Source organism: Lontra canadensis, unplaced genomic scaffold (genome assembly GCF_010015895.1).
Source record: "Lontra canadensis isolate GAN:19392208 unplaced genomic scaffold, GSC_riverotter_1.0 scaffold157, whole genome shotgun sequence".
Taxonomy (NCBI): domain Eukaryota; kingdom Metazoa; phylum Chordata; class Mammalia; order Carnivora; family Mustelidae; genus Lontra; species Lontra canadensis.
The window spans coordinates 2,008,871-2,026,181 of NW_022631151.1; the positions used below are offsets into that span (position 1 = coordinate 2,008,871).

Here is a 17,311-nt window from a genome sequence, read left to right on the forward strand (position 1 = left end):
AGTGGTTCTATTTTTAATTTTTTGAGGCACTGCCATTCTGTTTTTCATAATGGCTTTACCAATTGACATTCCCACCAACAGTTTAAGGAAGGAATAAGGAATAAGGAATCCTTATTCCCTTCTTTCTACAACCTTGCTAACACTTACCTTTGCCTTTTTGACCATAGCCATCCTAACAGGTGTGAGGTGGTATCTCGTGATTTTCATTTACATTTCCCCAGTGATTAGTGATGTTGAGCACCTCTTCATGCACTTGTTAGCCATTTGTATGTCACTTTTGGCTTTTTCCATTAATAGGGTATGAGCAAATGTGTGTGGGGATCGATAATGTGGAGGTTTCAGTGAGGTAAAATCGTTGTCAGATTGGGGTCCTAGAGAGTGTGCGGGAAGTACAGGAGGTTAGGAAGGGGGACGCTAGAGACTGCAGTTTCAAAAGTAGTACAATTACCAGAGATAACAAGACCCAGAATGTGATTGTTGGAGTGGGTGTCTGTGGTAGATTGGAAGTAGAGGTAATTGGAACTAAGGAGGTAAAGACATGACTGAGTCGTAGCTCTTGCGTGGGTTATCATCTTGGATATTGAATGTCATTGACATGCTAAGTGTTGGAGCGAGGAGGAAGACAGTGATCCAGGAGCTACACAGTTTCCATGAACAAGTAGGTGTTGTTGGATGACAGCAATGAGGAGCAGAAGAAGGTGTTTGACTGGATAACATGAGTCTATGTATTCAACGAGCATGCTGAAATTATATTATTTGTCAATTAGGACTTCTTGTTTTTTAAGGTTTTCTTATTCTAACTGTTAAAGCAATATATTTACATTATAGAAAATTTGGAAAATACAAATATACATAAGAAATAAATTACCTATAATCTCATTGCTATTGGCATTTTTGTCTAAATATACATATATATAACATTAAGATAAAACAGGACTTACATATTAACGTCTTCATTGTTATCTTCATTGTTTTCATAGCATTATATCCTAAACATTTCCCCACATCTTTATATCTTTCTACACATCACTTTAAATGTTAGATTAATATATTGCCCTGATATACTATAATTTATTTCCCTATTGATGCACATTTTACTATTGTAAATAATATTTAAATAAAGATACTTCAGGGGTCGGAGTGGGCAACGGCCTGCAGAGCAACATGCCTAAGTTTTATTGTGACTACTGCGACACGTACCTCACCCATGACTCTCCATCTGTGAGAAAGACACATTGCAGTGGTAGAAAACACAAAGAGAATGTGAAAGACTACTATCAGAAATGGATGGAAGAGCAGACTCAGAGCCTGATCGACAAAACAACCGCTGCATTTCAACAAGGAAAGATACCTCCGACTCCATTCTCTGCTCCTCCTCCTGCAGGGGCAATGATCCCACCTCCCCCCAGTCTCCCGGGTCCTCCTCTCCCTGGTATGATGCCAGCGCCCCACATGGTGGGCCCTCCCATGATGCCCATGATGGGCCCTCCTCCTCCTGGGATGATGCCAGTGGGACCTGCTCCTGGAATGAGGCCACCTATGGGAGGCCACATGCCAATGATGCCTGGGCCCCCAATGCTGAGACCTCCTGCCCGTCCCATGATGGTGCCCACTCGGCCAGGAATGACTCGACCGGACAGATAAGGAGAGACAGAAACCTCTTTGTATTCATTTTATATTACTTGTTCTACTTCACCAGGAGATCATGGTGCTGTGACTCTGGGTGTTTTCTCACAGCAGGACAAGGAAGACTTGTGAAGTCTCTCCTATCAAAGAGAGAATAGTTTTTGCAGGGGAGTAGTGGGACAAAAAAAAAAAAGTAATTTTCATTTGTATTGTGAAATGTGAAAATAAAATTGTCAGCTGTTTTAGTTAAAAAAAAATAAAGATACTTCACCAATTTTTGTCCCTATCTCTAAAATTTTCTTAAACTAGATTGCTAGAATTTAAATTTCTGTGTCAAAAATATGACCAGTTTTAAAATCTCGACACATATGTAGAGAGCACCTCAATTTTAGCATCTCTGGCCAAACAGATTTATTTTTTTTAATCATTTTTTTAAAATTTATTTTCAGCATAACAGTATTCATTGTTTTTGTACCACACCCAGTGCTCCATGCAATCCGTGCCCTCTCTAATACCCACCACCTGGTTCCCCCAACCTCCCATCCCCCCCACCTCTTCAAACCCTTCAGATTGTTTTTCAGAGTCCATAGTCTCTCATGGTTCACCTCCCATTCCAATTTCCCCCAACTCCCTTCTCCTAACTCCCCATGTCCTCCATGCTATTTGTTATGCTCCACAAATAAGTGAAACCATATGATAATTGACTCTCTCTGCTTGACTTATTTCACTCAGCATAATCTCTTCCAGTCCCGTCCATGTTGCTACAAAAGTTGGGTATTCATCCTTTCTGATGGAGGCATAATACTCCATAGTGTATATGGACCACATCTTCCTTATCCATTCGTCCGTTGAAGGGCATCTCGGTTCTTTCCACAGTTTGGCGACAGTGGCCATTGCTGCTATAAACATTGGGGTACAGATGGCCCTTCTTTTCACTACATCTGTCTCTTTGGGGTAAATACTCAGTAGTGCAATTGCAGGGTCATAGGGAAGTTCTATTTTTAATTTCTTGAGGAATCTCCACACTGTTCTCCAAAGAGGCTGCACCAACTTGCATTCCCACCAACAGTGGAAGAGGGTTCCCCTTTCTCCACATCCCCTCAACACATGTTGTTTCCTGTCTTGCTAATTTTGGCCATTCTAAGTGGTGTAAGGTGATATCTCAATGTGGTTTTAATTTGAATCTCCCTGATGGCTAGTGATGATGAACATTTTTTCATGTGTCTGATAGCCATTTGTATGTCTTCTTTGGAGAAGTGTCTGTTCAAACAGATTTATTATTTAAAGGTTAAGGTGATATTTCTTCTTGCTTTATGGACTATTGAAAGATTAGGTTCCTTTGGCTTCTGGAGATATTGATATGTTGTCTTGGACTCTTCTACTAGGGATGTAATTTAACATTTTAGGTCATGAGACAGCTAACCAACATTTAAGTGAGTTTAAGTTAGCATGACACCTACTCTTTATACTGTTAGCAGCAACTGAATTTTCTCCCATTGTAAAAGAAGAAAAGCTACAGAGGCAACTGTGACAATTTCAGAAATCAGAATGGAGAGCTGTCTAAGATATAGGCCCAGGAGGATCCTCAAAAGATGAGTTACTCAACCTTTCTTTTATTATTGGCCCTCTAAGGAAAAAAAATAAATTAAATTTAAATGCAATATAAATCAATCAATTTAATTCATTAATTAACCCAATGAATGAATTAATTTTAATTTTTCCCTAATGAGAGAAATTAAATACTAATGAATAAAATTTTGTCAGGTAGAGCTTTAGAGGTCCCCAAACCATTGTAATATCTAAGACTTCTCCCCTGTATCCAAATCAATTTTCACTCCTTTGGGGATGATAATTGCTTCTATTGAGAATGCATAGTTCCAATGAAATGAGGAGTGCCCAACCACTAATGAAAGGAGACGTGCCTTCCCTATATACAGTGTGATCCTATCTTTATTACATACATATACTTAATAGATTGGAATGTAATATTACAAAACTTAAGAATGATTAATTCTAGGTAGTGGGATTATAGGTGATTTTTATCTTTTTTATTCTAGAATTTCTCCAGTGAATATGCACTACCTTTTTAAAGGAATCTATATTTAAAACTTTTCTTTAGTGTTGGATTACATCTAAACAAGCAAAAAGCAAAAAGAGAGGTGCCTTGGTTGGAGCCGCTCTTTTCATCAGCATGGTTTTCACTCCAGTGTGGTCAGAAGAATTCTGAGATGTCCTCCAAGAGTCTCACTCCTGTTATAAACACACCTTCTCCCACTTACTTAATCAGACAGTTCTGCTTTAAGGGGATTTACAGATGTGATTTAAGTCCTAAATCACGACTTAGAATAAGGAGATTGCTCAGGGGAACCTGATCTAATCACAAGCCTCCTGCAAAGGTTCTGGGCTCTTCCTGGTGAGAGAGATTTGAAGTGTGAGAGGGCCTATGGAAAGGGCCATGTGAGAAGGACCTGAGAGTGTCTTAGGAGCTGAGGGCACTTCCCATCTTAACAGCCACCAAAATTCCAGGACCTTCATCGTATAGCTATGTTGAAAATGAATTCTGCCAACAACTTGAGGGAGTTTGGAAACAGAACTTTCCCCCAGTCAAGCCTCCAGAGGAGGACACACCTGACTAACACTCCATTTCAGACTCCCGAAACCCTGTGCAGAGAATCCAGCTAACGAATTCTGGACCCGTGACCCATGGAAACTGTGAGTTGATAAATCGGTATTCTTTTACACCTCTAAATTTGAGGTAATTTGTTACACAGAAATTTTTTTTAAAGATTTTATTTATTTATTTGTTAGAGAGAGAGAGCATGAGCACAGGCAGACAGAGTGGTAGGCATAGGCAGAGGGAGAAGCAGGCTCCCCGCCGAGCAAGGAGCCCGACGTGGGACTCAATCCCAGGACGCTGGGATCATGACCTGAAGGCAGCCGCTTAACCAACTGAGCCACCCAGGCGTCCTTGTTACACAGAAATTTTAAACAAGTATATTCCACAGTCCTGACTCCTCATTAGACTTCACATTCTTCTCTACCCTTTTGTGGGAACTAAATGAGGTACTGGGGTGGAAAAGAGAGGTGATGACAGATTCTCCTTTCTGTCTAATTCACTTTCAGCTTTTTTTCACTCCCTTCTATCCTTGCAACCTTGTCCTGCTTATAAGCCAGCCATGACTGTGTCCCCGGCTGTAATTCAGGTTCCAAGATGTAAGTGAGCTTTGGGGCGGGCCTCTCTCAACACCAGTCCATACACATATACTGAGAAGCTTATGGTTTGAAGATTATCCTGCAACAGCTGTTCTCATCTTCCATCTAGCTCCAGTACTCACTAGTCAGAATTTGGAGGTGTCGGTGGGCATTTGCTAGGATTTTCTTCCACTTATTCCCTGGCAGGTATTTGCTTTGGATGTAGCCCTTCCTTCAACCTAGTTTGCACTTGGGAAAAATTTTGCCGCGATGATGCATATTTCTCTTAGTTATTGTTTAGCTCATTGCAGTGGGACTGTTGGAGGGAAGCAGTTTCAGTTAGTTGATAGCAGGTGTTCTATTAATCTGGATGACTTCTGATTTGGGTTTAAGGAGATGGCCTTCTTCATCATTGCATATTATGTGGGTAGATTACATAACATTATTTTGGGGGAGCCAGTAAGGTAGGCTCTTGTTTCTCAAGAGACTCAAAGATCAGTCAAATGAAGAGATGTTACTAATGATAATCTGCTGAGGGCAGATTTATTGTAAACATTTGGAGAGAGGATCTTGATCCTCTACTCTGGCTTTAGGAGCAAATATCTCAGAGTCCATAGTCTCTCAGGGTTTCGGGGGCGGGTGGGGTAGCCAGGTGATGGGTTTTGAGGAGGGCACATGTGGGGATGAGCACCGGGTGTTATATGCAAGTAATGAATTGTTGAACACCACATCAAAAACTAATGATGTGCTATACAGTTGCTAAATGAACATAATAAAAAAAAAGAGCAAATATCTGATTTTAAAGGATTGAAATAGGTTCTGTAGATAGATGCCTTGAAACTGTGGGGAAAAGTAGCATTTTGGCCTGCAAGAAGAGCAAATTTATATTGGCAGGAAAAACAAATGTGTGGGTGTTTGTCAATCAACACAAGGTTAGTTTGGATACATGAATCTATGTGAGTTTTATTTTGGATCTTATTGTCATCTTTTGTGAAAAATGAATTCTTTGGCAGTTCTTTAAACACAAGGATTTTGGGGGGACAAATAACTTTTTACTTAGGGTTCACTGCCTGAGTATACAAGGATTGTTTGAACTCCTGTTCCCTTCAAGAAAAGCCTTACCAGTTAATGTTTTTCTGTATGTTCAGGGACATTTAAGAATGAGTAAACCTGGACATCTGAGTGGCTCAGTCGGTCGAGTATCTGCCTTTGGCTCAGGTCATGATCCCAGGGTCCTGGGATCTAGTCCCCCACTGGGCTCCATGCTAGGTGGGAAGCCTGCTTCTCCCTCTACCCCTCCCCTCTGCTTGTGTTCTCTCTCTCGGTCTCAAATGGGTAAATAAAATTAAAAAAAATAAAAAGAAGAAGAAAAGTAAACCTAAATCGGGGCTTTGCTTATGCAGCAATCATTGACAAGCTATAAACCCATAACTCTTAAGCCTCTTTCCCTATATTTGCAGGCAAATTTAGGAAATAAAATATTTATCCTACACAGTTCGCTGGCCTTTTACTTAGACGGTGATGTTTTGAGGACAAATATTTCTTTATTTTTAAATCTCTGTGTAGGTAGGTACTGATTGTGAACAGAGAAACCCTTGTTTGGGATTAATTGTCTGAGGGTTTACTGATACAGAAGACATATATCCTTATTTACACTGTTTTTTTTTTCCATTTGAATAAGGATGTTCTAGGGGGAAATGTGGCCTTACATGGTGGTGTTTGTAGCAGATTATGGCCACGTGATTGAGTCTCACAACTCTAGATCTCAGGTGGTTTTCCAAGGATTGAGCTAAAATGAGAGCAATCTGGGGTTTATTTGAGGTTGTTGTACCAAGTTACACAAAGAGTCTGAGGGCATGTAAGTCTTCATTCAGGATTTCAACTCTTAGCCTATGGATAGGTACAGTCTGGGAACAAATTGCCCTGTTTCTTGCTCGTAATTCTTCATAGTGACATTGTGGGGAGACAAACACCCCTTGAAATGGGGTTATTTATCCAAGTCATTGGGGACCTTTGGTGACAAATAACACCTTTTTTTTTTTTTTCTTTTGAGATTTATCCACCTATTTTAGAGCAAGAGCACAAGGGCCAGTGGGGGGAAGGGCAGACTCTCAAGGTGAGACTCTCAAGCAGACTCCCTGCCTAGTACAGAGAAGCCTGACAGAGGGCTTGATCTCATAACCCTGAGATCATGATCCAAGCCAAAATCAAGTCAGACGCTTAACTGACTGAGCCACCCAGGCGCCCCAATAATAGCTTATTTTTGAAAGCTTGTCCAAGAAAATAGGAACAGTTACTATAGAAACAACTTTTATAAAGTCATACATGCAGAGATACATAAGGAATAAACTACTTATCTGATGGCCCCTTTCCAAGTGTGTAAGGACAATTAAGTGGGGTTGCTTTTTAATTAAGGTTCTTTGTTCTAATAAGGAAGGGTACTTCAGGACTATGAAGACTATACCTCTCTGTGTGGGTCTGTAAGACTGTAACAGTAGCATAGGGAGAAACATTATATTTGGGGAGATCTTTGTTCACCTGTTAGTGGAATTTTGGAGAATAACAGATGACTCCTTGATGTTTTTGTCTTTGGGTGAAACAGCATCACTTAAATAATTTTCTATTTGAAATTGTTTAAGTGTGTAATTGTGGTATGTGGCCAACACCTTATTAGTTTGTCTTTTTTCCATATGTTCAGGAATAATTGAGGGAAGAAGAATTTTTGATTTGTGGATCTTTGCCTTCTTATATGAGAGTACTTTGGATATAAACAACTTCTTCCAAGGGTACCTTCATAAATGTTCATAGCTACAGTTTATTAGTATATTCTTATCTTGGGTTATCTGTCTCAGCAAGTAGAGGCGCCTTTGAAAAAACAATTCTGTATGTGAGATTTATGTTCCAAGCATGTGACAAACACAGTGTAAATATATATATATATATTTATATATAAAATATATATTTTTATATATATATATACACACACACACACACACACACACACACATACACTTCCTTCTTTGGTACATGTTAATGGTGCGTAGCTAAGACAATCCTGGGGTCAAGTCTCCCTTCTGCCAAGTAATACTTGGGTGCCATTGGCCAACATTACTCAGTTTCTCATCCATCTAGGTCCCCAAACCTAGAGTCATTGAGGGATTGAATGGTACACACTAATGGAACTCTTAAAACCATGCCTGGCATATACTGAATGTTCAGTGAGGGTGGGGACCCTCAGACCCATGACAAACCATTCTTCATGTGCAGCTCTTTACAGTTTTTCTTCTCCATTCAGACATCTTACTGTTTTTTCACAAAAGACTGCTTTTTAGTCCTAGCTCATTATTGAAGGCTTTCAAAATGACTTTTGGCAAGTCTCTAAGCATCTCTTCCTTTCATGTTCTTCATCTGTCAAACTGATATGGTGATTCAAAGCAGCCTATTTTATAGTTTTCTGAGGATCAGATTAATTTCTAGGTGTCCTTTGACAGTTCAATACAATAACATTGGGGTAGGTGCTCTACTTTCATTATCTCCGTTAATACACTCAGCAATCCAGCATGTAAAATATTAATACTTTAATTTCATTAATGATAAAGATGTGTTTCAGAAGGCTTAAGTAACTTTCCCAAGATTATATACCTAGTAAATGATAGTGCCAAGACTTTATCACAGGTATTTTGACTCTAGAACCACGCCATTAACTACCATAATAAACTGTTTCTCCACTGGAAATATAAAACTAGTGTTGAGTTATGGGCTTCTATTATTATCATTATTACTACTATTTAATATAACACAGCAGCAATTAGAGGATTTAATTATTGTGTAGGGAAGCTTTCATTCCCACTATCTATATAACAGCTGAAGAAAAGACAGATAAAGTAAAAAAGAACTAGGAACCAGTAGAATCTTCCCAACACACATTTGCGAGAGCCTGGACTACTGTAGAAGCTATAGATATTAAGATAGATTTGTATGAATTCTGATGTGGTGGGCAATAAGAATTGGGTAAAGAAAAGGGAATATAAGAGTGACTGTGGGTATCTGAATGACCAACAAGATAGTGGTATTAGGGATTGGATTGGATTGAATTAAATAGAAAGAATACAATTTTAGAGGAAAAATAACAAATTTAATTCCTAAAACGTGTAGTTTTCAATAACCTGACTTCCAAAAGTTAAGTCAGTTAAGAAAGTTGTCTAATGCTTAAATATTTTCAGGCAAGGAGAGGCGATGCAGTTACTATCAGTAAGATCTTCATTTTCTTACCTAATATCTTATATTTGTGACAAAACCTCCAAGATTGTCAGATCAAATTCCTTTCCCTAGCTTTCAAAACTTCCATAACAAGGGCATATCCTGGGACACCTGGGTGGCTCAGTGGGTTAAGCCTCTGCCTTTGGCTCAGGTCATGATCCCAGGGTCCTGGGATCGAGTCCCGAATCGGGCTCTCTGCTCAGCAGGGAGCCTGTTTCCTCTCTCTCTGCCTGCCTCTCTGCCTACTTGTGATCTCTCTCTCTCTCTCTGTCAAATAAATAAATAAAATATTAAAAAAGATAAGGGCATATCCTATTAAAGAAGAGTAAGGTTCAGTGTTAGTTCTGCCACTTCTAAGCATGAGGCCTTAGCCAAACAATTTATCTTCTCTCAAATGTCTTTTCCTCATTTACCAAGTAAGCATAATAATTGTAGTAATAAGATAATATTCATATATATATATACATATATAATCTCACTTTTCCATACATGGTAAAGATCCTTAATAATTATAGGGGGTTTTATTACAAATCTCATCTTTTCCATCACACCCCAAGAAATAGCCCCATTTAGATTGTCATCAATCCTATGTCTCTACCTTTTCTCTTAGTTACGTTCATTTTTCCTGGATTGTTTCTTTTCTTCCTCTTCACTAGTATAAATTCTTCTCATTCTGCGTGTACAGCTAACTTACCTTTTTCTGACAACTCCTTAGTAAATATGCACACAGACACACACACACACACACACACACACACACACACAAAACCTTCTTTTGTTACTTAACTGTATCGATGGCATTTTGTTTTCTTCCACACTTAACTATCATCAAGGTGATTTGTGGTTTATCTTCTCTCTCTCCTACATGGGCCTTACTAAATACCAATAGATCTGAATTACATCCCACCTAAATTTCTTATCTTTCATCACTTTGCATTTTGTTTCATGTGCAATGAAAGGAAAATGTGATTCTACTACTGGAATCCTTTCCTGCACCTGAGAGCTGGTATTTAATACTTGCTGCCTTCTCACAGAGCTGTTTGCCTAGGCTAAATAAGTCCCCCTTTGCTTTTTCCATCAACCTTATTTACATAGTGGGTGATTAATGAAGCTATAATACTCTTTAGCAAGAAATTTTCTCCATACCATATATGTTGATGCATTGCTACCTTGAGTGGCTATTGGAAGTGTTTTGGCTATTAACATTAAGGATAATTGCTGTCTCACTAGGTATTACTTAGTAGACCCCCAAAGAGAATATGATTGGAATTTATCTGATAAAATTAGATTTTCTTTCAATAATGGGAATAAATCTGTAGTCTTATAGTGTCTAATTAATTAAATGTAAGAGGGTGATGAATTGATTCACTTTGCTGGTAATTGCTACACGTTTATGAGAAATAAATGACTAAAAACAATATCCTCTTCCTGTAGGTATAACCAAGATGTTAAGACTTTAAAACCATCTCCCAGAGCCAGGAAATATCACAATGAGATACAAATCAAAGCAAGTAAGATTGCTGGCAGCAAAGGTTAATATAGCTAATTTTTAGTTTCCCTCCCCATTTGTTAGAGAAGAATTGAATGCTTGTAGCACACCAAAGATGTTCTTAAAATTACTCCTTGAGATGTTCATATTTCAGCTCTTTCTCTGTACTTTCCAAGTGCTTCAGTATCATTCTTACTACTCTTAGAATTTAACCATATTCACCTGAACTATGACATTTTCAAAGATCCATCTTCCATCTCCCACTAAACACTTTAAAGTAGAAGTCATATTTTGGTAATTTTGGATGATTTATGGGATTTGATGTCTTGCTTCCTTCTTAATATGCACACGATTAAAGCATCATTCTCCAGATAATTGTCTTGTAGGCCAGGAACTAAACGTAACCTATACGAGGCATTATAATCATCACTCAGGGCAAAGGTGGTACATATGGCATCATAAAAGCACACATGGGCACTTAACTGAATTCAACCAGGATTTTTAAAACATCACCTGTCATTTGAGGGAATTCTTTATTTCAAGGGTGGAAGAATGGGCTGGTTTTACTCCTTTGTCTTACTGAAGTCCAGGAAACACAGAAAACAAATTACCTGTCCCCTCCTTCACCAAATATATGGTAGTTACATTTTAAAAATTCCTTTTTTCTATTTGACATTTCAGTTCAGAGGTCTAACCTTACCAATTAATGTGTCTAGAGAAGCTACTTTAATAGCTATATACTGAGGTTTCCAGATTGATTTATTCCTCATTGAAGCTGAGAGTTAATGAGGTAAATGTTAGAGAAAATGCCTCTGTCAATTATATTGTTTAGTCTGATTTTTAGCTTGTGCTGCTGTTCTGGAGATTTTGTGTAGGCTGCTATGTAGAGAACTCGTTGTTTACTCTCAGAAAGCTATTTCAAAAGATTGATGTGAGAATGAAATATTTAAATGATAGGATATAAAACACAAAAATATATTGTATGATACAAAGATAATATTAATGTTTATTATTACAATCTAATGATAAAAGAGTTTCAGATGACAATTAATTGACTGAAATGACATTTTAAAAGCAAAAGAATGGAAAAAAAAGTAATGGAAACGTGGTGGTCATTTGGACAGCTGTGAGGAATTAGTGGACAAAGATTGTCTTGAATTTTGGCAGGATCAAAAGGTCAGGGGATCATATTAACAGATGATCCTGAGCACTCACAAAAGAAGTTTCCAGTATGGGAGAGAACTCTCCTTCCCAGTGTAATTCTCCATAATCAGCAGGTATAGAGAGTATAAATGAGAAAGGGAATATAAGGGCTTTGATTAAAGAACTCCCTGTAGAAAGACTTGTAATTTGGTCTACTCATTCATAATAGGGGATCTTATAATGGTGGAGGGAATTATCAACTATCTAATTTAGTCAGGTAGTATTTTAAAAATGATAACCAGAAAACCAAGAATTACCCCCCCTCCAAAATTTTAGGAAAACTAACATAAGAGCAGAACCAAGTTAAGCATACAACATCTGATTCCAGAAGAAGCATATATTTTCTGGGTGGAGAACTTTAAAAAATAAGAACTAATCTATTCTTTCAGAGGTATTTGATAAGACATGCATCTGTAAAATAAGAACAGTCTTCTAGGTGAAAGGAACAATCAGAGACAAGAGTTTGGGAAATTAAAATTAAGATAACCAAAATAAGAAATTCATTATAAGGGTTGGAAAATTAAGGTTTGACAAATGCTTTTAGAACACAGGGAAAAAAGATGAAGTAAAATTAAAATGTACAATAGGAAAATTAGAAGACCAATTAAATTAAGGGCCAATCTACAAAAACAGCCAACCATCTAATTAGGAGTTCCAGAAAGAACAACGTAGGTGGAGGGGAGAGCAGGAAATAGCAAAGAAATAAAAGGAAATTTCCTCTTCTATTTTGAAGAAAGATGAAGCTCTACAGATAGAAAGGCCCCACGGACTACTGAGCATGATGGGTGAAATGAAATAAACAACTACAGAGACTCTCACAAGATGCTGTTATACCAAGAATTAAGAGAAGATCCAAAGGTATCTTGAGAAGAGAAAAAATCAACACAGTGAATTATCTGTAAAGAAATGACAGAAAGATTGGCATGAGACTTCTAGGTAGTGACATAAGATTGTAGAATACAATGGACTATACCTTAAAGTTCTGAGAGTTGATGATTTTGGGGTTAGAAGTCAGTACACAGAGAGGAGTCAAGATGGCGGAGAAGTAGCAGCTGAGACTACTTCGGTAGCGGGAGATCAGCTAGATAGCTTATCTAAAGATTGCAAACACCTACAAATCCAACGGGAGATTGAAGAGAGGAAGAACAGCAATTCTAGAAACAGAAAATCGACCACTTTCTGAAAGGTAGGACTGGCGGAGAAGTGAATCCAAAGCGACGGGAAGATAGACCGCGGGGGGAGGGGCCGGCTCCCGGCAAGTGGCGGAGCAACAGAGCACAAAATCGGGACTTTTAAAAGTCTGTTCCGCGGAGGGACATCGCTCCAGAGGCTTAACCGGGGTGAAGCCCACGCGGGGTCAGCGTGGCCTCAGGTCCCGCAGGGTCACAGAAGGATCGGGGTGTCTGAGTGTCGCAGAGCTCGCAGGTATTAGAACGGGGAAGCCGGCTACAGAGACGGAGCCGAGGAGTGACTCTCAGCTCGGGCTTACCTTGAACCGCTCGCAGGCTCGGTCAGCTCGGAGCGCGGCCGGAGGCCAGGGTGACGGGAGCAATTGGGCGCTGTTCTCTGAGGGCGCACTGAGGAGTGGGGCCCCGGGCTCTCGGCTCCTCCGGGCCGCAGACTGGGCAGCCGCCATCTTCATTCCCGTCCTCCGGACTCTACGGAAAGCGCTCAGGGAACAAAAGCTCCCGAAAGCGAACCCGAGCGGATTACTCAGCCCGGCCCCGGGTAAGGGCAGTGCGACTCCGCCTGGGGCAAAGACGCTTGAAAATCACTACAACAGGCCCCTCCCCCAGAAGATCAACAAGAAACCCAGCCAGGACCAAGTTCACTTACGAGGAGTGCGGTTTCAATACCAAGGAGAGCAGCGGAATTCCAGAGGAGGAGAAAGCAAAGCACGGAACTCAGGGCTTTCTCCCCATGATTCTTTAGCCTTGCAGTTAATTTAATTTTTTTTCTTTTTCAATTTTTTTTTCTCTTCTTCTGCTAATTTTTTTTAACTTTTACCCTTTTCTTTTTTAACGTTTTTTAACTAGTTTATCTAATATATATATATTTTTTTCCTTTTTATATTTTTTTCATTATTGGTTTTCTTTTTTTATTTGTTTCTTTTTTCTTTTTTTTTTCTTTCTGAACCTCTTTTTATCCCCTTCCCCCCCCCCACGATTTGGGATCTCTTCTGATTTGGCTAAAGCATATTTTCCTGGGGTTGTTGCCACCCTTTTAGTATTTTATTTACTCCTTCATATACTCTTATCTGGACAAAATGACAAGGCGGAAAAATTCACCCCAAAAAAAAGAACAAGAGGCAGTACCAAAGGCTAGGGACCTAATCAATACAGACATTGGTAATATGTCAGATCTAGAGTTCAGAATGACGATTCTCAAGGTTCTAGCCGGGCTCGAAAAAGGCATGGAAGATATTAGAGAAAACCTCTCAGGAGATATAAAAGCCCTTTCTGGAGAAATAAAAGAACTAAAATCTAATCAAGTTGAAATCAAAAAAGCTATTAATGAGGTGCAATAAAAAATGGAGGCTCTCACTGCTAGGATAAATGAGGCAGAAGAAAGAATTAGCGATATAGAAGACCAAATGACAGAGAATAAAGAAGCTGAGCAAAAGAGGGACAAACAGCTACTGGACCACGAGGGCAGAATTCGAGAGATAAGTGACACCATAAGACGAAACAACATTAGAATAATTGGGATTCCAGAAGAAGAAGATAGAGGGGAGTAGAAGGTATATTGGAGAGAATTATTGGAGAGAATTTCCCCAATATGGCAAAGGGAACAAGCATCAAAATCCAGGAGGTTCAGAGAACCCCCCTCAAAATCAACAAGAATAGGTCCACATCCCGTCACCTAATAGTCAAATTTACAAGTCTTAATGACAAAGACAAAATCCTGAAAGCAGCCCGGGAAAAGAAGTCTGTAACATACAATGGTAAAAATATTAGATTGGCAGCAGACTTATCCACAGAGACCTGGCAGGCCAGAAAGAGCTGGCATGATATATTCAGAGTACTAAACGAGAAAAACATGCAGCCAAGAATACTATATCCAGCTAGGCTATCATTGAAAATAGAAGGAGAGATTAAAAGCTTCCAGGACAAACAAAAACTGAAAGAATTTGCAAACACCAAACCAGCTCTACAGGAAATATTGAAAGGGGTCCTGTAAGCAAAGAGAGACCCTAAAACTAGTAGATCAGAAAGGAACAGAAACAATATACAGTAACAATCACCTTACAGGCAATACAATGGCACTAAATTCATATCTCTCAATAGTTACCCTGAATGTTAGTGGGCTAAATGCCCCAATCAAAAGACACAGGGTATCAGAATGGATAAAAAAACAAAACCCATCTATATGTTGCCTACAAGAAACTCATTTGAAACCCGAAGACACCTTCAGATTTAAAGTGAGGGAGTGGAAAAGAATTTACCATGCTAATGGACATCAGAAGAAAGCAGGAGTGGCAATCTTTATAACAGATCAATTAGATTTTAAGCCAAAGACTATAATAAGAGATGAGGAAGGACACTATATCATACTCAAAGGATCTGTCCAACAAGAAGATCTAACAATTGTAAATATCTATGCCCCTAACGTGGGAGCAGCCAACTATATAAACCAATTAATAACAAAATCAAAGAAACACATCAACAATCATACAATAATAGTAGGGGACTTTAACACTCCCCTCACTGAAATGGACAGATCATCTAAGCCAAAGATCAACAAGGAAATAAAGGCCTTAAATGACACACTGGACCAGATGGACATCACAGATATATTCAGAACATTTCATCCCAAAGCAACAGAATACACATTCTTCTCTAGTGCCCATGGAACATTCTCCGGAATAGATCACATCCTCGGTCCTAAATCAGGTCTCAACCGGTATCAAAAGATTGGGATCATTCCCTGCATATTTTCAGACCACAATGCTCTGAAGCTAGAACTCAATCACAAGAGGAAATTTGGAAAGAACCCAAATACATGGAGACTAAACAGCATCCTTCTAAAGAATGAATGGGTCCACCAGGAAATTAAAGAAGAATTGAAAAAATTCATGGAAACAAATGATAATGAAAACACAACGGTTCAAAATCTGTGGGACACAACAAAGGCAGTCCTGAGAGGAAAATATATAGCGGTACAAGCCTTTCTCAAGAAACAAGAAAGGTCTCAGGTACACAACCTAACCCTACACCTAAAGGAGCTGGAGAAAGAACAAGAAAGAAACCCTAAACCCAGCAGGAGAAGAGAAATCATAAAGATCAGAGCAGAAATCAATGAAATAGAAACCAAAAAAATAATAGAACAAATCAACGAAACTAGGAGCTGGTTCTTTGAAAGAATTAATAAGATTGATAAACCCCTGGCCAGACTTATCAAAAAGAAAAGAGAAAGGACCCAAATCAATAAAATCATGAATGAAAGAGGAGAGATCACAACTAACACCAAAGAAATACAGACAATCATAAGAACATATTATGAGCAACTCTATGCCAACAAATTTGACAATCTGGAAGAAATGGATGCATTCCTAGAGACATATAAACCACCACAACTGAACCAGGAAGAAATAGAAAGCCTGAACAGACCCATAACCAGTAAGGAGATTGAAACAGTCATCAAAAATCTCCAAACAAACAAAAGCCCAAGGCCAGACGGCTTCCCGGGGGAATTCTACCAAACATTTAAAGAAGAACTAATTCCTATTCTCCTGAGACTGTTCCAAAAAATAGAAATGGGAGGAAAACTTCCAAACTCATTTTATGAGGCCAGCATCACCTTGATCCCCAAACCAGAAAAGGATCCCATCAAAAAAGAGAACTACAGACCAATATCCCTGATGAACACAGATGCAAAAATTCTCACCAAAATACTAGCCAATAGGATTCAACAGTACATTAAAAGGATTATTCACCACGACCAAGTGGGATTTATTCCAGGGCTGCAAGGTTGGTTCAACATCCGCAAATCAATCAATGTGATAAAACACATTAATAAAAGAAAGAACAGGAACCATATGATACTCTCCATAGATGCTGAAAAAGCATTTCACAAAGTACAGCATCCCTTCCTTATCAAAACTCTTCAAAGTGTAGGGATAGAGGGCACATACCTCAATATTATCAAAGCCATCTATGAAAAACCCATCGCAAATATCATTCTCAATGGAGAAAAACTGAAAGCTTTTCTGCTAAGGTCAGGAACACGGCAGGGATGTCCGTTATCACCACTGCTATTCAACATAGTACTAGAAGTCCTAGCCTCAGCAATCAGACAACAAAAAGAAATTAAAGGCATGCAAATTGGCAAAGAAGAAGTCAAACTATCACTCTTCACAGATGATATGATACTCTATGTGGAAAACCCAAAAGACTCCATTCCAAAACTGCTAGAACTTGTACAGGAATTCAGTAAAGTGTCAGGATATAAAATCAATGCACAGAAATCAGTCGCATTTCTCTACACCAACAACAAGACAGAAGAAAGAGAAATTAAGGAGTCCATCCCATTTACAATTGC

The 17,311-nt window shown here is 38.9% G+C and overlaps 1 protein-coding gene across 1 annotated transcript; it reads left to right on the forward strand.

The window, feature by feature from the left end:
- Window positions 1-1,138: 1,138 nt before the first annotated feature.
- On the forward strand, window positions 1,139-1,877 carry LOC116859499 (U1 small nuclear ribonucleoprotein C-like). The gene has a single exon (XM_032844839.1). It carries the CDS (start codon window positions 1,165-1,167, stop codon window positions 1,642-1,644), a length of 480 nt encoding a protein of 159 aa, XP_032700730.1. The 5' UTR covers window positions 1,139-1,164; the 3' UTR covers window positions 1,645-1,877.
- The last annotated feature ends 15,434 nt before the right edge of the window (window positions 1,878-17,311 follow it).

Bases quoted from the DNA above. Each gene is read 5' to 3' on its own strand.
- LOC116859499 (XM_032844839.1), top strand. From the start codon at position 1,165: ATGCCTAAGTTTTATTGTGACTACTGCGACACGTACCTCACCCATGAC.